We start from the raw sequence: 23,542 nt of genomic DNA, 5'->3' as shown, positions 1-23,542 counted from the left end.
AATAATACAACGAAAAGTTAGAAGTGACACATGGCTTGGATTTCTGGTACTGAATTACAAGCTACCGCTGGCCAGGATACTCTGTGGCTGCAGGTCAGAGCGGCCCTCTACCCCTCCCTGCACCCAAAGTGGGTAGGCCGTGGCCGTTCGCCGGTGGCCGTGGCCGTTCGCCAGTGGCTGTGCCACTGGGGCCCTCTGGAGGAGGAGCGGGAAATGGCAGGAAACACAAAACGCTGAAGTTCACAAGCTTTTTCTCCCTCGATTTTTCTTTAATAAATACATAATCTCTGATATCAGTCCTTCAGCTTTGAGATGAGCAGAGAAGAGGTCCTTGCCCATGGCAACCATAAATTACACAACCATGAGGAACAAGTCCCCACCTCCAAATTAAAAACAAACGAAACAAGGGTTGCAGAGAAGGAAGACAATTTTGCATTGTATTAGCGGAGGCTGGTGGCTCCGATGTCAGTGGGGCAGCGAATCCCGTCTGGGCTTCAGTAGGAACTGTTCAGAACTTTAAAGAAGCTCTCCAAGGTGCAGTCGCTGCCTGCCCGGGCTGGATTCACCATGCATTCACTGACACTGGAGCCACCAGCCACCACTGCACTATATACAAGCTAGTCTGGGGGGAAGGCACTTCCCCGGTTTTTTTTTTGGGGGGGGTGCATATGTGCCGTCTAAGTCTCCTCTGAAGAGGTGATGCCACGTGTAAGTCAGACAAGGGCATTGCAGGTTGAGTTCATTGTACTATGCAAATGTCCCCACTGGGGTAGGCAGTGCCCAAGATTCCCCCACCTCCCAAGGGCTTTATTGCTCTGGCTTGCACGCTACATGGTGCCACGCAGACCTCACAGGCGATGACAGCTGTGTTTGAGACCAACTCGCCATCCCCACCCCACCCCTCGGAGTTGTGGGCCTCCATCTCCTTTCATGCAGGCAGGCAAAAAAGGCATCAGACAGCCAGGTTAGAGGGCATCAGGCGGGCAACAGAGAGGCTGCTTATTCTGGGGTGAGATCAGAAGGTGCCCCCCCTGTTTTAAAAAGCCAGCAAAATGTGGAGAGGTTTAGGGAGGCCTTGCGAAGCACCAGCTACAAACTGCCCTGCCTTCAGCTCCACCGGCCTCTTGGCAATGCCCGTCATGGCATCCTGGCTTTCTGCCTCCAGCTGGCCAGCTAGTGGGCCCAGGAATCCTTGGCGTCCTCCTGGAGCATCTCTTGAGCTTCTTCTGGAAGGACATCTGGTGCTGCAGGACAACAGAGGGAGAGCGGAAGCGGTAAACAAGACAGCAGGACTCGAGGGAAGGGAGCTTGCAGCCAAAGCTGCCATTGCTGAGGGGGTGGGGGGTTGCAAAGGACTCTGCACCTTGCCTCGGCTTGGCTTTGGTGAAAAGGCAGGCTAAACAGACTCTGCGGGGGGGCGGGGGACTGGGAGCATCATCTTGGAGACATCCACATTGTTTAACTGGAGCAGAAATTCACTATACTCAGTCCCTGGGTTGGTGTTTTCAATAGCAAGTCCAGCCAAGAACGCGTGAAATCACCAGTCCAGTGATCTGGAAGGGGAAGGCCTTCCAAATTCATCCATGGCTTTCAGTGGCTACTAGTCATAATGGCTATATACTACCTCCAGTATTGGAAGCAGTATGCCTTTGTCCACCATTTGCTAGCAACACGAGCAGCAGGATGTGGTTGCATAGCTGCTTGTGGGCTTCCCATTGGGGCGTCTGGTTGGCCACTGTGTGAACAGAAGGCGGGACGAGATGAACCCTTGGCCTGATCCAGCAGGGGTCATCTCATGTTCTTCAGACAAAGCCATCTGATTCAGTCCTCTGCTCTTAGGCAGGTCCATCCACTCAGCAGCTGCCCTCAGATCATCCACACAATGTTCCGGGAGCAGACAAGGGTAGCTACCTTGCTCTTTTTTTTCTGGGCATTTGTTCCCCAGATAAAGTTTAAATCAGACTTCTTCAACCTGGTTCCCTCCAGATGTGTTGGACTATAGCTCCCAGAATCCCTCAGCCAGCTAAGGGATTCTGGGAGCTGTAGTCCAACACATCTGGAGGGAACCAGGTTGAAGAAGGCTGGTTTAAAATGTATATTAGTTTGGTTATACAGTAAGCTGCTTTGTGGAGACTATTTGTCTAGAAAAGTGGAAAAGAAATACTTAAAGAAATGTAGATCAGAAAGGGAGACAGTGGTGAGGAGAGCATGAATGGCTCCCAGAAACCACTGCTGAGATTAGAATACTGGGGCTGTTAAACTGTGGGAACTGGGCAGCCACAGGAGAAGAGAGAGGCGAGGGGTAAGGAAGAGTTTTGGGGATCCTGTCAAATGAACCTGGTGAGGTGGGAGTTGTGAGCAGGCGCTGGAAATGGCAGTGGAGTCTGAAGGCGGGACAGTACAGCCTAGACAATGGGGGATAGAACGGCTGTGAGGGAGAGGGGATTTGGCAGTAAGGATGGGTTTGATGAGAATGTCATTTCAGTTCAGTTTTGATAAGAATTTACCAAAATTCGCAAAGTTCTCCATATTTGGGAAAACAAGAACGTGAGATTTAAAAGAACTGAATGTGGGAGAAACCAAAGCAGACAGATTCATCCCCCTGTTTTCAATGCTTTGCTCTTAAAAACCTGGGTTTGAATTCAACCATATATGTGGTGCTGAATTAGGGTGGCCACCTCTTTTTTCCAGACAGGCTCCTCATCTTTAACAGCTGTATGGCAGGCAGGCAGATCACAGTCCTTTCCATGCTGGGAACAACTGTTCCTGCTGAATTTGGCTGGGGCACATGGGTGAGAATGTCAATTCAGTTTGTTTTTGATAAGAACGTATCAAACTTTGCAAAGTTCTTCATATTCAGGAAAGAAAGAGCTTGAGATTTAAAAAAATTGAGGGAGATGGAGTGCCAGCCAGGCCCAGGGCAGGGTGGCCACAGCACTGGGTGCCAGCCTTGCACCTCTCCTCGCACACTTCTGCACACAGAAACACACTCACGCTCACTCACCTTCGCACTGGGAGCAGCAGCTGTCCTCCTCCCTCTTCTCCTCTCCGGAGCAAGAGGCTGGAGAGCATTCCTGGCGCCGGCAGTGGGTCTCCCCAGACTGAAAAGGGGTGAGGGTGGGGGGAGAGGCAGTTACACAAGAGCCAAATCGTGGTGCTGGTGAGTCTGTATAGAAAGGGTGTGGCAACCGGTGGAAGCTGGTGGCTTTGATGTCAGTGGGGTGGTGAATGCACTCTGGGTTTCAGTCACAATCAGTCAGAACTCTAAAGGAGCTCTCCAAGGTGTGAAAGCACCTTGCAGAGCTCTTTTAGAGTTCTGACTGGTTCTGATGGAAACCTGGCGCAGATTCACCACTCCACAGACATCAGAGCCACCAGCCTTCACTGGTGTCAACTCATCTCTGCAGGTCTAAAGCCCCATGCTTGACCCCATACATCTTTCTACACAGACCTGGCCCCAGCCATCACGGTACCCCAGACCCAGATTATTGCAATGCATTGTATGCAGAGCTGCCCTTGAAGATGCTCCAGCAGCTTCCCTTAGTGCAAAATGTGGCGGCCAAGGTACTGGCTGGAATATGGATCGTGTTATGCCAGTATTATATTACCGTCACTGGCTCCCAGTTTGCTTTCAGGCCTGATTCAAGGTCCTGGTGCTGGTAGAAAAAGGCCTTCACAGCTTGGGGACACAAAGGAGCACCTCTGCCCACATGTTCGCACTAGTGCCCAGGGATCATCATGAGAGGCCTTGTTTTTGTTTTTGTATTTTTTAGAATGTTGTATTTGATGGAATATTGATATTTCTATGAATGTAATTTCCTGTCTTTTTTTCTTTCATGGTTCACAATTTGTTTTGTTCTGTTAAAATCACAATAAAAAGATTAATAGACCCTGCTCCAAGTACCTTCACATACTGAGATAAGGTGGGGCGGGGGGGGGGGGAGCAGGCTTTTTCAGTAGTAACCTCCCAGTTATGGAATCCCCCACCCCCACCCGAAAACTGCCTGGTGCCTGCCTTGTCAATCTCTGGGCACCAGGTAAAGGCCATTTTTATCCTCTCGGGCCTTTTCGTCTTCTATATTTCTGCTGCTATGCTGTGTTTTGAAGTCGGCTTATCTTAGATAATTTCAGTTTTTCTTCTAAAGTCTATTCTAGCCTCTGCTGCTTTTAATTGATGGTTGCTTTTAATTGATGGCTTCATGATGTGGCCCAGTTGATCAGTGCTTGTCTGTGGTCAGGCTCGGACCCCACTACAGCCTGTCCCAAAGCCAGACCCCCCAGCCCTGATGTGGGCATTACGTTCTCCTCTATAAAAACAGCCGGGCCTCCAAAACTTTGTCTTGGCCTTGTCTCGAGAGTCTCCCTCACGCACACATGCCCTTTCCAGGAGCTCTGCCCAGGGCCAGCCCAATCACACAAGCACCCCGAGGCCACTGCAGAGTGGTGCAGTGTTAGGGGGACACAATTTATAGGATCCCCTGGGTCCACTGAGGCTCAGGACACAGAGAAGGCGGCCTGCCCCCAAATTACAGCCAGGCCTCCAAACTTCATCTTGATCGTCTCACCTCTGCAGCACCCTCCTCCCCACAGGGACACGCAGCCACTCACCAGACACCAGCAGGTGATGCATTTCATCTCCCCGAAGGGGGGCACTGTGGGGTGCCAGCTCTCGTTGTGCATGTACCACCGTCGCCCGAACTTGCAGGCCCTAGGACCGTCCGCCTGCATCATGTCTGCCAGCACGGAGGGGCTCCTCTCGGAGGCTGCAGAAGGAAGAGGGGTATGGGGGAAGGGTGGATGGGAGGGGAAATTTGACGAGAAGCATCGAGACCTTTTGTTGCCAGCCATCCCAAAGGCCTGCACCACGATGTCACTGAGCACAACGCACACACTTCAGAGGAGCATGCCCAGAGGAGTGTGGCCACGATGGTGAGGTGTCTGGAAACCATGTCCTACGGGGAGCAGTTGAAAGAGCTGGGGATGTTTAGCCTGGAGAAGAGAAGATGAAGGGGGGCACAACAGCAGTCTTCAGATATCTGAAGTATCGTGTTATGCAGAAGATGGAGCAGACCTGTTGCTCCAGAGGGCAGGGCTAGAACCAGGGGGTGGAAGCTGCAGGGACGGCGAATTCAGCTCAACGTTAGGAGAAACTTCCTGACAGTTGGAGCTGTTCGATAGGGGAACAGACTGCCTGTGGAAGTGGAGGGTTCTCCTTTGCTGGAGGCATTTAAGCAGAGGCTGAACAACCATCTGTCAGAGATGCTGTAGTTCCATCCTGCATTGTACATCCTACATTGGGATGGGGTTGGACTAGATGACCTCCAAGATTCCTCCCAAGTCTATGATTCTAGGGGCCCCTCTATATGGCAGGATCCCAGCGCTACGGTTCAGAAGGCCTTGTGCTGGTATTCCATCTTTTGTTCCTTGACAGATTTTTCATAGTAAGAAAAAAGATGGAAGCAGCAGTGGGAAAGCACAGGAGGGTTACGAGCAGAAGATGGTGATAGCTGGACCCTCTGTAAAACTCTGTGAATGAGGCAGGGCCACTCACAATAAAAGCCTCATCTGGAAGTGCCCTAGGTTTATACTGGATGTGTTCCCTTGCAAACCACAAAGTACCAAATAAAAGGCTAAGGTGCATTAGGGCTGCATGCAGAAATACAGAACCTCAGCGGTGACCCTGCTGTGGAAGCATACTCCACATACATTCAACCTTCTCACCTGGATTGGGCTCGTGTGGAGCCAGTTCTTCTGTTTCTTTTGACAGAAGTGCTGGTTGGCTGATCCTTGTGTTAATCACAAGATTATCACCACCACCCCTTTCAGAGCACAGTACATGGCCGCGCACAGTAGTGATTGGCTGACCCTTGTATCAGTCACAAAGTTACCTGCCCCATTCCAGAGCAGGGCTGTGCAGACCACTGATTGGCAGACCCTTGTGTCAGTCACAAAGCTGACTTTGTACACTCTTCAAATGATTTTAAAGCACTTAAAAAGAGTGCAGATGACACATTCTTTAAAAGTGCTGAACAAACATTTGATTGGATAAACACCCCAGGCATTTTAAGAGGGAAAAAAACCAATCAAACTAGACAGCTCGCCTGAAGTGTATATGGATACGTGAGAGTGCAGGAGAGAGAAGAGTGAACAGGAAGAGGCAACTGGGATGATCCATAGGCTGTAAATGTGATTTAACAGGAGCAAAGGTGTGTGTGTGTGTGTGTGTGTGTGTGTGTGTGTGTCTAAGTATGACAGCAGAACTTATTCTGCAGCCAAAACACCCACATGTGCTCCTATTCACAGGTATGTCTGTACACAGTCTGGGACACCTGGTGTGTGCATGTGTGTGTTTGGAACGTGCTTTTAAATGACATAAAGCCTTTAAAAGGAGAGGTTACTCAGAAGGCAGGCCGATATTATTTCGCCACAACTTCCCAGCTGGGGGATCACGAGAGCAGCCCGCAATCCCACAGGCACATGCCAGAATCGTGGCAGCAAAAGGCCTTGCAGGCAAGTCCCACCCAGTGCTGGCTGCTGGTCTGGCGCACTTAGCTCACCTGGGCATTGCTTGCAGCAGTCTGATGGGTTGACGCGGATGGGATTGCTGCAGGCCAGGTGTGGGCACTGCACCTTCTCGCAGTGAACTTCCCCCGTGGTGCCCTGTGTAGAGAGTGCAGGCTAGTACAGATGGTGAACATGAGCACATCAGGAGCCAGAGCACCATACCCAGCAACTAAGGTGCAAACACACACACGCACCTATATGTGCTTCGGTTTCATGACCCCTCCACTCAGCTCACACGCAGTACAGCAGGGTTGGGGAGCCATAATGGGCCTGGGGGTCAGATCCGCCCCCCCCCATGGCCGGATGATACCAGGGGTTGGGGCCCTGCCAGGGCTGGAGCTCTTCCAGTCGGCACTTTGACCAGGACACCAGCTACGTTCATATTTCCTTTTCCTCACACGCGAAGCGCACTCAGCTGGAACTTGCAGGAGCTTCAGCAAGTGCTGGTTGAGCATGCAGCACTTAGTGCACACCACCAACTGGGTGTGTGTGTGTGGAGTGGTGTGCTAAATAAGAGGAATCCCTTTGTTATCTCTCATCTGTGATTGGACAGAACATGGGGATTTCCCTTCCTGCCACTCCTCTGTCACGCAGTGGACTCCCCTTGCCAGTGGAGGCTGCTGGCTCCGATGTCAGTGGAGCCGTGAATCTACTTTAGAGTTCTAGCTGAAACCCGGGGAGGATTCACTGCCCCATTGACATTGGAGCCACCAGCCTCCACTGGTCCTATCGCTATTAGAGCGAGAAAATTCACCTGGAGGCCCAGTCATATTCTGTCTGCGGAATAGAGGGGGATTTGTCCTTTGCCTCAAGCAGTGAAATGTTTTGGGCCAGTCCTGGACTTTTCAGTGGCAGAGTTAGATGATTTTAGACTCCGCACATACTGGGTCTTAAAGGGGGCCTCCCCCTTTGGAAGGCAACGTGTATTATGCCACTTGCTTCAGAACGTGGTGAGCCAGCCCTGCTGTGTTTGGGGACCCTCCTGCTGATTCCACTGAGCGGGGCCCTGCACTTGTGCCCCGAAGCCCGGCCCTGGCGGCACCATTACTGGCTTTTGCAGCTTTTCTGCGACTCCAATAAGAAGAGAATTGACGTGCCCCCTGGTGGCAGCAGTGACTTCAGATTTATCCACTCCGGTTTCTGACTGAAACCCAGAGCGGATTCTCTGTCCCACTGACCTCAGAGCCACCGGCCTGCACTGCTCCTTCTTATCTCCAATCACAGCTCAGGAGTAACAAGGGGATCCCTCTGCCCACCTCCTTCCCAATCCCCTGGTAGGCCATGCCAGGAGTGAGCTGTAGCAGCTCCATCCCCACAGACAGCTGCTCAGCACCCCAAAGAGACGTGAGAGAGCTTCACTTGCTCTTTATTTGGGTGTCTGAAATGCTGGCCCCAATTTCCCACCAAGGCCACTGCGATGCTACTCAGAGGACCTCCCCACAGTGCAGAGATGTACACTTAGCAAATAACACCACAGCGGCTCCAACTGGCCATTCAATTCTGGGCGAGGACCGAGTGAAAGAAGCACTTGGTTGCCTAGCAATGAACCAAGGGACACACTCCACAGTTTAGGCCTAATCTCACTGTGGTGGTTAAACCTGTGTTTGGGCTGAAGCGCTTCAGACTCCAGCACGGGGGGCTCACCTCAGTGAATGGCCCTCCATATAATGCATTCCTTGCAGTAGAAATCTAACAGGTCAGGGAGAAAGTTGAGCTAGTATCCTTTTTCTTTACAGCTAGATTTCTATGTTCAGGGATTTACTTATATTTTCATGGAGGTGCATCCAATGAGAGAAGCTCCCACCTAGAGTCTCAGCTGGTGCAGCTCAGGCCCAGGTTTACTGCCCCAGTGAGGAAAAAGCCATTAGGCAAAGAGAGGGGGGATGCTGGTCATGGTCTTTCTCAGGGCCCAACATTTCTCTCCAGGGCCTGGTCGATGACCCCACCTTGCAGGTGCAAATGGCGCACTTAATGAGGCCGAAGGGAGGGACCACAGGGTGCCAACGCGTGCCAGCTCCTCGCCATGTCTTGTCACCATCGAAGTAACACCCTAAAACAGGACAAGGAACATTAGAATGCCTCACCATGGTCTCCAAGGTAGCTCAGCTCTTGGAGCTGAGGTGCGCATCCCTAAAGGGCTTGGGTCCCAAATGCCTGAAGGAGTGCCTGCTCCTCTATCTTCCTGCCTGTGCATTACGATATTCAGAAGAGCTCCTTCTCCAAGCACCATCAATGGGAGAAACACATCATGCCAGGGATGTTGAACCTTAGCCAAATCCAGACCACCTGGGCTCCCAATCCGGCCTTCCAGAGTTCTCCAGATGGTCACGACCCCTTCCCCTGGCCCACACCCCTTTCTTCCAAATGCCAATCATTTGGTGGTTTCCAAGCTTCTGCACTTTTTTCCCATTCTGAAAGCTTGTAATGCCCCTCCTAAGCTTTAGTTACTGGAAGTAAGACCTTTAAGTTAAAATACGCTGGTATCTTAGGAATTTTGGCACACACACCCCTTTGCCTCTGGCCATGCCCACCACCGGAATGCGGCCGCCAAGGGTTCCTCTGGACTTGAATCCAACCCTAGGGCTTGAAAAGGGCCCACAGCCCTGCATTATGTGGTTACAAAAGAGAGGGCCATCTCTCGGGTGGCATCCCGATATTGCAATGCCCTCCCGAAGGGGATATGATTGGCACTGATTTTGGGTTGTTGGGGTTGTTTTGGCACCAAATCAAAATGTTATTTTTTGCCCAAACAGTTTAAATGTTAATTTTTTTTAATTGACTGATTCATTTATTTGTTTGCTGGTTGAATTTTATCATTATTATATTGCATTTCTGTTTTTATGACATTATGCACTGCCTTGAGTTTCCTTGTGGATGAAGGGTAGTTTATAAAACTTTAAATCTAAATGAAGAAATATATCATGTTTAGAAAGGATAGTCAAACGGGGTAATTGTTTGGGGCAACTAATACTTTTCACTATGAATATGGACTTGCTTCTTTTTATTTTTTAAAGAAGTGTGGAAGCTACACATTTATTTATTACTTATTTTAATTTTACCCTGCCTTTCAGTCAAGAGGCCCTCAAAAGACATCTCACAATATAAGCTAAAGCAATCTACAATATACACCCAATATTAATGATAAAAATAAAAATGAAATGAGAACAGAAACAAAAGTAACAAAATAGAGCAGAGAGAAAAATTAAGGAGCTGGGGAGAAGAATGTAAGTGAAGATGCAATGGAACAAAAAGGGTTTGACGGTCTTCTAAATCTACTAATAATGAGGAGACGAATCGGACCTTCCAGGGTAGGGAGTTCCACAACCTGGGTGCCTCTACAAAGAAGCTCTTCCTGCATCCCAGCCAATTGGAGCTCTGATGGAAATGTGATGCAAAGCATGGTATCTGACAATGCATGCAGTGGACATGCCAGTCGATGTGGGGGGGAGGCTGCCCCCCTCATCTTGGGGGCTCTTAATCAGGCTATAGCATATGCTAGCCTTCGCCAACCTAACTTGATGCCCTCCAGATGTGCTGGACTACATTCCCACCAGCCAGCATGTTTGATTCTCAGTGAAAATTTTGGAGCTTAATGCAAACGTGCATGCAGACTCACCAGGGAGTCAGTGACACCCCTCACGCACTCCCCACCAATTCCCTTACCTTCACTGCTGTCTCGGGCCTTCTCGGCTCTCTGTCCTTCTTCCTTCTTCTCTGTTCAAGAAGAGATGATGAGGGGAGACACGCTGATCATAGAGGGGAAACTGCAGTGCCTGCTGTGGCTGGGGCTACAGGTACTTTCCCCCTTCCCTCTTCTGAGGACAGCCTTCCCCAACTGGGCGCATTCCAGATGTGTTGGACTACAAGTCCCATCACCCCCAGCCAGCATAGCCATGCTGGCTGGGGATGATGGGAACTGCACTTCAACACATCTGGAGAGCACCAGGCTTGGGACACTGTTGGGAGCTCAGTCTCCCTTGTTGTTTCCCCACCTCATTCCTCTCTCACCACCACATCTCAGGTCCATAACCACCTCCTGCCCTGCATAATCCAAACTATATGTGCTACTCTGCATAAGGAGGATTAAGGTGTAAAAAATTATGCTTTGTCGAGCAGAAGGCAGGGTGACTCCTCTGCTTCCTTCCAGACTATAATTCCATAAAATGACCCCTGTTCCAAAATCCAGGCTTTTCCAATCTCGCTCTCCATCACCCTCCCAACATCTGAATCCCTTTCCAAGGCCTGGTTCACACATAACGACACTCCAGAGTACAGATTGAATATGGCTGTCATTGAATTGTGGGTTGTTGTTGAATTGTGGGTTGTCGTTACGTGTGAACCCTGCATGAACAACCCAGTCTTCACAACCCAACAAGACATCATGGGTTTCCTTCCTAGATTGTTTGTGGTGAACAACCCATAGTTAAAACTTAGCACAGGGTTTGCAAGTAATAACCATGTAACAACAGCCCATGATTCAACAACAATCTATACTCAATCCATATTCTGGGTTGTCGTTACGTGCGAACCAGGCCTGAATGTTCTCTGCCTATCAAATGGAAAATACTGCCTCTCTCCCTCTCCTTCTGCAACCCTAAACCTGCCCTGCCCACCCCATGTTACCTTCACACACAGGACAGCATTGATCCCTCGGGTGCACCAACTGGGAGCAGTTGAGGGGCTGGCAGAGGACAGGGTCACAGATCACGGTGCGCTTCTGTGGGTGGTGGGGAGTGAAAAAGGCAACAAGAGAAGAATCATTCCTTAGGTAGGAACTCGACTTGAAAGCAGAGGGCAGGTGAAGGAAGGCGCACTCATTCACCCAACTCTTCTGCTCCTGCTGAGATTGCTTGTTTCCAATCCAAGATTTGGATTGGAAACAAGCTTGGGAAGATCCCAAGAGGACATTAGAGACTGCAACAGGACACCAGGTGAAGGAGGTCTCTTGGGGCTCTTTCAAACAGCAAAATTAATTGTGACACTGAGTGAGGCCTGTACAAAGGAGTTTTGGCCGTTCCCAGGTGCCTGTCAGTGTGCCTGTTTGATCTCTGGATTTCTAAGCATTTCATTGCCTTGATCTTTGAGATTTTGGAGGGTACACATGAAACAGGTGCCAAGTAATATATGAAACAGCCCTACATACACTGGGCCCAAACTTGCAAGGTGAGTCTTGCCTGGCCTGGCTGGAAAATCTGGTGGTCATTGGGACACAAAGCAAAGTCTTGTTGGAGGGTTTTCCACCTGCCTGCCTCCTTTAGTGCTCCTTTAAAAGGTACTGACTACACCCCATAATGACTTCACTGATTCTTTTATTTTTGCACTTCAGTCTTCACGGCACACCTTTTTTTTAAATGTTCTGTGTCCATAATGTTGGAGGGACTAGGGCCATGAGTCACTTAACCTGAGCTTGAAGCGTTAACATCTACATGAGTGAGGTGGGAGGGGATCTCTGGGAAGTCGTTCTGCCTTTTCCCTTGTCTCCTCCCTCTACTTTCCTATCTTCTTCCTTCTTCCTCCTACAAGTGATGCTAACCATGGGGCTAACCTCAGCAAACTTACCTCGAGATGTAAGTTTGTTATATCTCCAGTAAAGTCTGTTCCTAACCCACCACTCGAGTGTGTTTTGTCTATATCTGTGGCTACTGATGGGGCTGATTTGGACTTCACATAATAGTGGGCACCTTTAAATACGCATGCATTTCACATGCATCTGCTTTGGCAAAGGAGCAGCGATCTGGGGTAGGACGCCATGGCTCACTACAAGGTTCAGTCCCTGGCATCACCAGTTAAAGGATCTCAGCTAGGAGAGCTGGGAAAGGGGCTTCTGCCTGAGGCCTTGAAGAGCAATTGCCAATGGGACAGTACTGGCAGCGGCGCCATCTGGGTAGGACTTTGGGGAAGATGCTCATGGCTCCACGCAGGAGAATGAGCAGGAGGGGCCCCAAATGCACATTTCAAAGTCAGTGAACAAATATAAATAACAATCTAAAGGGAGTGGGTCCAGTAAGTCCAGAGTCTAAAATTACCTAACTGTACCTTTGATAATTGGGCTAGATGGACCAATGGTTGGAGTCGGTATAACGCACCTTCATATGTCTAACAATTCCTTTGCAAATGTTTAATATTTCTGTACTCCTCCATGGACATTTTTTATTGGTAAACTGCCTTATAAATGCTGCTAGTAACAAGAACAGCCTCTCCCTGCCTCTCTTTCCTAGGGAGCAGCCCCAGTTTGCGTGGAGCTGCATAGAGTCAAGTCGGCCGGCTGGTGCCTCTTCTGCTCGGCTCTGGAAATCCAGATGTCCTGTCGTGGGATCTAGGGTAGGAGAGGTGCTTTGATGTTGGTGCAAAGCCTGCATCCTAGCTAGGTGTCTGGGATGCTTCTGGCCCTCTGGGAGGCTGAAAGGGCACACTGCCCCACCTTCTTCCTACTCACCCGGCAGCTACATATGGAACATTTCTTGTCATAGTCTGGGGCCCAGCGGGAGTCATGGGGTCGGTGCTGCCCTTCAAAAAAGCAGGAGTTGGGGTCTCTCTTCAGCTCTTCTGGGTCCTGGAGGTTTGGATCCCTCGGAAGCTCGTCCTCTGGATCCTCAGGGGCCAGTCGGATGCCACCCGCCTCACAGTGGTTGGGAATGTGCACCTAAAAGAACAGTGGCTGTTAGACAAGTGGAATGGGATCTAGCAAGTCATTGGAAGCTGCCTTATACGGGGTCAGACCATGGGTCCATCTAGCCCAGTATGGTCAACACTGACTGGCAGCAGCAGCTCTCCAGGGTTTCAGGCAGGATTCTTTCCTAGCCCTATCTGGAGATGCTGGGGCTTGAACCTGTGACCTTCTGAGAGCAAAGCATGTGCTCTGCCACTGAGCTACGGCCCCTTCCTTGGAAGCAATGGAAAGCTTGGCAGCACAGCTGAAAGCACGCAGAGGAATGGGGCCAGCCAGAATGCAAGCAGGGTATAAATGTACTGAATGAAAGCTTAGCCAATCCATAAATATGGAGCTGTCCCAAAGCACAGACCCGAGTGAGAGGAAGGAGCACAGCACCCTGTTTTATCCCAGGGCCAACAGGACATTCCTTCTGCCTCACAGTCCTGAGAACTGATCAGCATGGTCTGCAAGGAGGGGAGCCGCAATATGCCTGAATGCCAGACTGCAAGAGTGGTGCAGCAGTCATGCCCCGTGGCTCCATCTTACCAGGCTGCAAGTAAAGGAGGAATGTAGGAGCCACACAGGAGAAGTGGAGTGAGCTGGAAGAAGAACCACACTTACACTGGAAAAGGTTCCCCACCCTTGGTACCCGCCCCCCCCCTCAAATGCCATGCCAGTTAAGCATCCCTCCAGTGCAGCTTCTCTGCTGCCTCTGCAAATGCCATGTTGCTGCCCTTGACGCAAGGCCAATCTGCCAGCTCAGCATCCGCTCATGCCAAATGCCCTGCAAACTCTCCTGGGACAGGTGGCGCTCCCCTGCCCCAAGAACAAGCACCAGCATGGCACAGGAGCAGCTGCAGGGAGGCCCACGCGCTGGGGTTCTGGCCTGACGCCACAACAGCTGGCGGCCTCCCAGCTGAACACGGCTTCTGGGAAGTCATCGGCAACGTTGGCCTCGGGCCCGGACAAGGCACGAGGCAGATGAGAGTCTGCCTTTTGCAAATATCCCTGCGATTACTTTTTCTTGCTGCTAGCATCAGGAGAGTTAGCACTGAGGAATGCCTGGCAAAGGGACGGCTGCCCAGCTCAGCCAAGATCTGCCTTGGATCCTGAGGAAAGGGAAGAAATCGTGGTAAACTCTTCCTGGAAATAGAACGGACCTTACAACTAGGCTCTCAGCAAATCCAAACCAGGCTGAGACCTGTTTAGGTTTTCACCCATGACACTGGGTTTCACTCTGTTTCCCAGGAAGCCGTGGGAACTGGCTTTGTGACAGGCAGCGAAGTGGGAGGAGAGTAAGGGGATCCCTAAAAGTGGAATTCTCAGCTCCTTCACTTGGAAGTACAGTTCCCTGGATTTTCTGAGAGAAAACTGTGAGCTACAGCAGCCTGTGAGCTAGAGCAATATAATCTCAGTGACAAAGGATCGTTGATTAGGAAAGCACCAAAAGTCTGGAGTGGTGCAACTCAGAGCCAGATCTGCCACTCCAGGGAGAATTGGGGCCTATGTTTCCTGGAAGGAATATGACACAATCAAACTGGTCCAAACCAAACAAAGACACAACCTCTACGATGACCCGACAGTTGACTGAGAAGGCATGTTAGGGTTGGAAGCATGTATGTCCAGCTGATTCCGAGATCTCTCTTAAGCTGTTCGCTTAAGGTCACCCCTCTTTTCTCCCCCTGAGGGAAGCTCCTGTGACATTAAAACAGGGACAGACAACTTCAGGAGGCATTTTAACACCCCCCAGACTCTGCCACATGGGCTGCACTCCATGGCGAGTGCCCCCCTTTAAAAGCAAAATGATCATTGGAAATTTAGTGGCAAACTGCTCTGTCGTGTTATAGCACACCACAGAAATTAAATTTAATTTATCACCCTTTTGGAACTTCATAGCTGCTATGGAGTGCCATTGCTTTTTATAAAACTATTTTTAAAAATCTTCAGGGAGCAGCAGAGGGTGGCGGGGGGCTACACTAGGGGGCGGCAAGGGCGGTATGCGTGTTGTCCACCCCTGCTTTAAAAGCTCCAGAATCGACCACCTTAACCAATGCAATTTTCCCCATCATTTCACTTCTACACCAAGAAAAACTTCACCCACTGAATTTCTGCCTGCCCTGCTATGGTTAAAAGCAGTGAGCCTCTCTTGGGGAAGAAAAGGGAGCAACCCCACTGCTGGCAGTTGTTAAGAATGCAAAATCTTTACATTATGCAGAATTAAAGATCTTGGCACACAGCAGTATCTGGCATTTAGCCATGCTGCTAAATTTCCCCACTCGCTAAGGAACACAGAATAATTTTGGAAGTGCTCTCCCCCTGTGACCTCAGTCACTGTCAACTTAGAAGGCCTTTTACAGCTTCAGATTCTCAAACCATGCCCAAAACTTTCTTGGGATGGAGATATTCCAGAATCTATCCAGGCCAGGACTATCCACAAATCTCAGCTCCGCCTCAGTGGGCCACTCAAGCACAAGATCTTCTGTTTTATTTATTGCATTCCATTTTCAATGCTTAGATAAGAAAGGACCCAATGGCGCCATGTTTTGACAGGATCAGTCAACCCCACCCCACCTCTACAACTTCTAAAAAATGAGAATATGTGCTTAGTGTCCCATGTAAGACAAAGGCCATTGCCATCTTTTGCCTCAGCAGCTCAAGAAAGCAGGGAACGGGTTGTAAAAAGCAAGTGCCTCTGCCCTGCCTCGACAGTTAGAGACAGCCAGCTGCTCAGTGTGGCCAGAAATGAAACTAGGGAGCCAATTTATCCAGATGAAAACAACAGAAGAATTACAAGTTTCAGAGCTAAATGTGATTTAATAAGACTGGCGAAATTTCTCATGGAGTTCGGCACAGGCCTATGAATTTTGTCCCAAGCAAAATGAATTTTGTCCCAAGCAAATTTAGAGGTCCCTGCTGGGGGCAAAACCCCTGAGGGATTTTTGTGGAAAGCTAAAAGACTAGCAAAATTTCCTGAGGGGTGTGGAGCAGCTCACATTTCCCTGCATGATGGCATTTGAGAGCAATGTAACAGGGGCAGCCGTGTTCACTGTTCACACATCCGCTGAGTTCACGCTTAAGCAGAGGAGGTCAGGCTCTGGTTTTTACAACAGAAGTTTGTGTGACTGGAGGGAAGCCGAACATTCTTCTCCCTCCCTACTTTACCTCCCTGGGCTCATTGCTTCATTGCATTTTCCTCTCAGCTCTGCTCCTCAGGTTTTCTCTGATACTGGCACAGAGCCAGGCTGAAGGGAAAAGTGCCTGAAGCAACATACTGCAAGGAGGAAAGGTGGGGGACAGGAAGGGTTCAACTCCTATCACCCATGCACAGCTTTTGACCTCCACCACCACTATTTTATACATGAATGAAGCAGAATAAACAAACACGGCTGCAAAAGTTCGCCCTGTGATGATTATGTAAAGATGGCTCAGATTTGCTAATACTTACTGGGGTAGATACCCCATTGGTATATATTTTCAGTATTCTTTATATAATTGTGTGTTTGTTATGTTACAGTCAGGGACTGGAATGTGAAAAGAGAGTGTGTTCTCAAAGGTGCCAATGAAAACTGTATTACTATTATTGAAATCCAATGGGTTTCAGAATGGAGAGCTCCTTCATCAGGAGCAAGCCTACAATCTGAGGTTCTAGGCCAGGCATGGGCAACCTGTGGCCCTCCAGATGTTTTGGCCTACAACTCTCAGCATCCCTCAACATTGCCTATGCTTGCTAGGGCTCATAGGATTTGTAGGCCAAAACATCTGGAGGGCCACAGGTTGCCCACCCCTGTTCTAGGCAAAGAGCTAACCCAGCTTCTAAAGATGCTAGCTCTCTCTCTTATGTTGCTGTTGTTTATTCGTTCAGTTGCTTCTGACTCTTCGTGACTTCATGGACCAGCCCACGCCAGAGCTTCCTGTTGGCTCTCCAAGATTTCAGGCCAGAGTTTTTCCAGCCCTACCTGGGGATGCCGGGAATCGAACCTGGGACCTTCTGCATGCAAAGCAGGCGCTCTACCACTGAATTACAGCCCCTCCTTTGGTTGTTGTTGTTAATTTGCTCAGTCGCTTCCGACTCTTCGTGACTTCATGGACCAGCCCACGCCAGAGCTTCCTGTTGGCCGTCGCCACCCCCAGCTCCCCCAAGGTCGGGTCCGTCACCTCCAGAATATCATCCCTCCATCTTGCCCTTGGTCGGCCCCTCTTCCTTTGGCCTTCCACCTTCCCTAGCATCAGCATCTTCTCCAGGGTATCCTGTCTTCTCATTATGTGGCCAAAGTACTTCAGTTTTGCCTTTAATATCCTTCCCTCAAGTGAGCAGTCTGGCTTGATTTCCTGGAGTATGGACTGGTTTGATCTTCTTGCAGTCCAAGGCACTCTCAGAATTTTCCTCCAGCACCACAGTTCAAAAGCATCTATCTTCCTTCGCTCAGCCTTCCTTATGGTCCAGCTCTCGCAGCCATAGGTTACTAGGGGAATACCATTGCTTTAACCATGCAGACCTTTGTTGTCAGTGTGATGTCTCTGCTCTTCACTATTTTATCAAGATTTGTCATTGCTCTCCTCCCAAGAAGTAAACGTCTTCTGATTTCCTGGCTGCAGTCAGCGTCTGCAGTAATCTTTGCGCCTAGAAAGACAAAGTCTGTCACTGCCTCCACATTTTCTCCCTCTATTTGCCAGTTCTCAATCAAGCTGGTTTCCATAATCTTGGTTTTTTTGAGGTTTAACTGCAACCCAGCTTTTGCACTTTCTTCTTTCACCTTTGTCATGAGGTTCCTCAGCTCCTCCTCGCTTTCAGCCATCAAAGTGGTATCATCTGCATATCGGAGATTGTCAAAAGATGGTGACTCTCTCTCTCTCTCTCTCTCTCTTGGTGTAAGAGGGATTGCCACCTTCTTTGGAAGCTGGCTTAGCCCATTCCTAGAAATTGGGACTGTTACATTGCCCCCTGAGGAAGGAGTTCTCCATTCTGAAATGTGTTGGGTTATTATTATTTTTGGGGGGGCACCTTCGAGAACATGTTTTCCTTTTTGCATTACATCCTATTTGGTCCTTCCCTTCTAGTTTTTGTGTACAGTCATGGATCACACATTTTGACTGGGCTTAGCAGGCAGCCTTCTCTAGTGGCCAGCATGGCTCATCTTTCTTAATCTGTGTTCCACAGAGGCAAAGTATGTCCCTTTTGAGGCTGTTACCCATCAAGGGGACTTTACAGGGAACAAAAAATGGATATGGGGGTGTATGTGTGTAGTCAGCCTTCCTCAACCTTCCCATTGGCCATGCTGACTGGGGATCATGGGAGTTGTAGTGCAAGACATCCAGAGGGCACCAGATTGGGGAATTGGGGACCGTTGCACGATGACCCTGATATTGCTTCCCAGCAGTGCAAGATGTTGCCTAGTACCCTTATGAAAGGGGCATTCTTTGCCTCCCTGAGTTGCAGCTTTTAAAAGTTGTTACGCCTGTTGTGGAGTAAACTGGAGGATTTCTTTGCTAGGGTCACTAGAGTTAAATTTCTGGACTCCACTGAGGACTGTATTTATGGACATCCTTGTAACAGTGTATGCCCAACATTTGGTGGATATCAATGTTCACATATGAATGCTGACAATCCCAAAAGAATTTTATGGCTGTTCAGAATTATAGATATATTCCCACACCTGTCAGACATAACAAAAGTGAACACTGGTCATATCTAGGTGATGGGCAGCATGCACTGGCGTGCCTCTGAATGTTGTAACTTCAGATATTTACAAAACTTTCCAGTGCCACCATAGTAAGTACCCCCTCCCCACTGAAACTGTATGAGCTGTTTTACCCCTAAAATGATACCTTGCTTTGAGGGGCAAATACGTTAGCACAAGGGGGAAGATCGGCACACTGTGGTCTGCTATCATTTGTACGATGCATTTCAAGCGTTCAGATCCGCATCACAGCCCTATACAGCAGGCCAGTGATATTATCTCCATATGGCTGAAAGATGACAAGACAGTTGCTTGCCTAAGACCTCCCAGTTTGTTCATATGCTTATGTCTGCCTTTAGTGGTTAATTTCTAACTGGTGCTAGGGTTCAGGCCTCCCTCAAAGGGATGTCCTTTCATCTGAAAGCCTTCTTCCCTAATCCCAAATGTTTTGAAGCCTGCTTGTGGTTGCAGCCCAGTAGGGAAGGGAAAGCTCTCTTCACATGCTCAAAGGCTTGCAGGGACCTAAAAAGACTAGAACCTGTACACTGCAAAGCAAGGCTTTGATATCTTCATGGGCAGATTAGGATCTTCGCCTGCTGTTCCATGGATCACTGTTGCCCCACAGAAGCTGGAGAGAAGTGACTACCACTTACCTTGCCCCGCATCTCCCCTTGAGAGTTTGCTTTGGTACTGACTTGCAGGAAGGCTGTGCCCTGGGCCAGATGGCGGAGCAGCTCCCCGTCTAGGTCCTTCACCACCCCTTGGGCCTGTGTGGGGAGGAAAAGTGCACGTGAAGCGTGTGACAGGACACACAACAATCCATGGCTCGTGAGCTGCTTTCAGCTTAGTGGGTCACAAGTTGCGTAGGCCTTTCTCAGAAGTCTTTCCTGGCTCTCAGCCCAAGAGCAGAATCACTGTTGTGAGGAGGGAACCTGACCTCTTCAAGAGGCGCTCCCCGCTCTCCCATGGCTGAGAACATCACCAGCTCTCTCTTCTGTCTGAACTTTGCTGAGCACTCACAATGGGGTCTGCTCTCAGGTTACAGATACATGGAAATAGCAGGGCAGCGGCCACCATTCCTCCAAGTCACCAAGTCCCACTGCAGGATTGCTGAATGTCCACCCCACTATTTTCACTGCCCTGAGCAGTAAAATCACATTCTAGCAGCAATGGGGGGGGGGGGGTCTAAAACGTCAGTGAAGCCAATGAAGCCAGAGAAACACAGGCCACATCTACACCTTGTATATTATCATTATGATCCCATCATGGTAACGCTATATCCCTCTTGCACAATTATACCTCGTAGGACACACAATGACAGTTGTTGCGGTATATTGGATAATGTGGAATAAAAAGCAGGAAATAACACTACGATAGCAGTATATCGATCATGAGAAAAGCCGGGTTGGATGAATCAGAGGTTGGAATTAAGATTGCTGGGAGAATTATCAACAACCTCCGATATGCAGACGATACCACCCTAATGGCAGAAAGCGAAGAGGATCTCAAGAGCCTCTTGTTGAGGGTGAAAGAGGAGAGTGCAAAAGCTGGTTTGAAACTCAACATTAAAAAAACGAAGATTGTGGCATCTGGCCCCATCACTTCCTGGCATATAGAAGGGGAAGAAATGGAAGCAGTGACAGATTTTACTTTCTTGGGCTCCAAGATCACCGCAGACGGTGACTGTAGCCATGAAATTAAAAGACGCTTGCTCCTTGGGAGGAAAGCTATGGCCAACCTAGACAGCATAGTAAGAAGCAGAGACATCACCTTGCCGACAAAGGTCCGTCTAATCAAAGCTATGGTTTTCCCAGTAGCAATGTATGGCTGTGAGAGCTGGACTATAAGGAAGGCTGAGCGCCGAAGAATTGATGCTTTCGAACTGTGGTGCTGGAGAAGACTCTTACGAGTCCCCTGGACTGCAAGGAGGTCAAATCAGTCCATCCTAAAGGAAATCAACCCTGAGTGCTCATTGGAAGGACAGATAATGAAGCTGAAGCTCCAATATTTTGGCCACCTAATGCGAAGAGAAAACTCCCTGGAAAAGACCCTGATGCTGGGAAAGACTGAAGGCAAAAGGAGAAGGGGACGGCAGAGGATGAGATGGCTAGATAGCATCACGGATGCAATGAATATGAACTTGAGCACGCTCCGGGAGAGAGCGAAAGAAAGGAAGGCATGGCGTGCTATGGTCCATGGGGTCACGAAGAGTCGGACACGACTGAACGACTGAACAACAACAAGCAGTATATCGAACCTGCAATTTGCCCCAACAGTTATCAGTGCACTTCAATACTGCTATAAAGCTGTAGTGTAGATCTAGCCCCAGAGTCAGCCCAACAAAGACTTTATAAGAATTAACTGGCTGGTTCAGACTAAGGGTCTGTCTATTTCAGTATTCTGATCCCAACAGCTGCTGACCAGATACCCCTGGAGGCTCACAAGCAGGAGTGTTGTGAAGTCTTTCCCTGGTTTTGTTCAGAGGTATACTGCCTCTGAGACGGGAGGTGTTTCTTGCTTTTCATGGGCAATACACCACTGGATGGTCCCATCCCCCATGATGTAAATCCTTTTTAGAGAAATCCTTCTAGGCCAGAGGTGGGGAACTGCAGGCCCGGGTTCCTAATCTAGCCCTCCAGGGTTCCCCGCATGGCCATGCCTCCTCCACCTGGCCTCACCCCCTTCCCCCCAGCCATAGATTGTGTGCTGGTTTCCCGGCTTTTGTGCCATCCCTCTGCCCCACCAGTCCAAAAGTTTTGAAATGCCTCTCTTAAGACGGCCTTACTGGCAGCAAGAACTTTAACCTAAAACACGCTGATGTGTTTTGCATTTCTGGCCCCACCCCCTTGCCTTCAGCCACGCCCCCATTGCCTTTGGCACCCCCGACCTCTGGAATGCAGCCCCCAAGAGCTTCTCTGAAATCGGATTCGGCCCGCGGGCTAAAGAAGAAGTTCCCCTGCCTTCCACGCACAGCCCCTGCAAAGCGCCTTACCTCTGTGCCATAGAAGCCCCTCAGCAGCCGCTTCTGCTCCCGGAGGCTGCTGTCCCCGAGCTCCCCCAGCTCAGCAAAACCATGCAGGTGAGCGCTGACCGTGCCGTCGTCTGCCTTGCCCAGGCCGCCTACCACAATCTCGTAATGCAGGTGGCAGTGATCGTCCAAGGACACCCAGGCGTGCCCAGCGGAGCCGGTGCGCACGGGTGGGGACACAAACTGGCCAGCCAGGGGGATGGGAAGCTCTGTGGCACAAACATCAGAAGTCACATACCCAGGGTCCAGGCTGCTTGCTGACTGTCTGGCTTCAATGGAGCCGGGCTACTGCTGAAGAACGAATCCTGCTAGCCAGGCCCAGCAACTGGGCATTTGAGGACAAGCCAGGCCAGAGCTGAAAGGCAGTGGAGGCTGGTAGCTCCAATGGCAGTGGGGCAATGAATCTGCTCCGGGTTTCAGTCAGAACTCCAAGGGAGTGATTCAAGGTGCAAAGCTTAATGCTCCCCCTGCAAAGCACCTTGGATCACTCCTTTAGAGTTCTGACTGCAACCGGGAATGGATTCAGTGCCCCACTGATATCGGAGCCACCAGCCTCCACTGACAAGGGGATTCCCTTGCCTGATGGGCTGAGTGGCAGGAAGGGAAATCCCCATATTCTGTCCAATCACAGATGACAGATAAGCAGGGGATTCCTCTTACTTAGTGCACCACTCCCCCTCCCAGTTGGTGGTGGCTTTGCACCGCCCCACTGACATCAGAGCCACCAGCCTCCACTGGAACTAAGACAGAATGAGATCTCCTGGTGGATCTCTGGGTGATTTGCAGTAGATGGGGCAAAGATTTCTGAGTCCCAGTTATTTAATAGCAGCAGCAACAAAAGATGAGTCCCCTCCCACCCTAAGTTGTAGTGCACTGGCTACGGATGTACGGACTTTGTAAAATCTGCTCCGTCTGTGTTTCGTGGATTGTCAGGCACCTTTTGTTCCATTGTCTGCTCACAGACAGATTCATTTTTTTTCCATTGTGCAGAAAATACGCAAATATCCCCGTAAGAGGGTTTGCAACAATTTACATAATTTATCTTAGTACGCAACATTTAGCGTATTGTCCCCATTCCATTCAACTTCTCCTTGGGTATATTTACCAGTCTCAGCAGAAACTTGCATATTTTCCTAAGAATAAATATGCACAAATTTTGGGAAAGCAAAAAAAAAAGATCTGGAAGTCCATGGACTCCACGCGGCCTGAGGAGGTCCAACTACAGCGGATTCTGCAGATTGGATTCTTAGAAATCTGAGCTCATTTTAGTCTGTTTCAAATTTCTCCAGCATCCCAAGCCCTGGCTGCCTGTATGTTTCCAAGCCCAATTCAAGGTGCTGGTCTTAACCCATAAGGGCTTACATGGCTCAGGAGTGCCTCTCCTGGTGTGAACCTACCTGTACATTACGGTCAACTTCTGAGGCCCTCTTCCTAGGGAGGTTCAGAGGATGGCACCAAGGGCCTTCTAGGTGGTGGCCCCCCAGATGTGGAATGCTGTCTCAGTGAGGTCCACCTGGCACCAACATTATTATCTTATTGGCGCCAGGTTAAGACTTGCCTCATAGAATCATAGAATAGTAGGGTTGGAAGGGGCCTACAAGACCATCGAGTCCAACTCCC

At 49.7% G+C, this 23,542-nt stretch overlaps 1 protein-coding gene across 1 annotated transcript in view; it reads right to left on the bottom strand.

Annotated features, from left to right (window-relative positions):
• Positions 1-253: 253 nt before the first annotated feature.
• CHRD (chordin) overlaps positions 254-23,542 on the bottom strand; it is a 67,765-nt gene continuing 44,476 nt past the window's right edge. The window contains exons 15-24 of the mRNA XM_084845710.1: positions 21,887-22,131; positions 19,548-19,661; positions 13,001-13,207; positions 11,188-11,281; positions 10,228-10,278; positions 8,511-8,614; positions 6,558-6,660; positions 4,609-4,763; positions 3,005-3,101; positions 254-1,244 (exon numbers count right to left, since the gene is read on the bottom strand). Of these exons, the coding sequence (XP_084701836.1) occupies positions 1,174-1,244; positions 3,005-3,101; positions 4,609-4,763; positions 6,558-6,660; positions 8,511-8,614; positions 10,228-10,278; positions 11,188-11,281; positions 13,001-13,207; positions 19,548-19,661; positions 21,887-22,131 (1,241 nt within the window). The 3' untranslated portion in view covers positions 254-1,173. The remainder of the gene's footprint in view (positions 1,245-3,004; positions 3,102-4,608; positions 4,764-6,557; positions 6,661-8,510; positions 8,615-10,227; positions 10,279-11,187; positions 11,282-13,000; positions 13,208-19,547; positions 19,662-21,886; positions 22,132-23,542) is intronic.

The sequence above is a fragment of the Heloderma suspectum genome, chromosome 3 (genome assembly GCF_057233095.1).
Source record: "Heloderma suspectum isolate Gila_16-S chromosome 3, 16-S_ref, whole genome shotgun sequence".
NCBI classification, from domain to species: domain Eukaryota; kingdom Metazoa; phylum Chordata; class Lepidosauria; order Squamata; family Helodermatidae; genus Heloderma; species Heloderma suspectum.
This window is presented reverse-complemented; position numbering and strand designations above follow the sequence as displayed.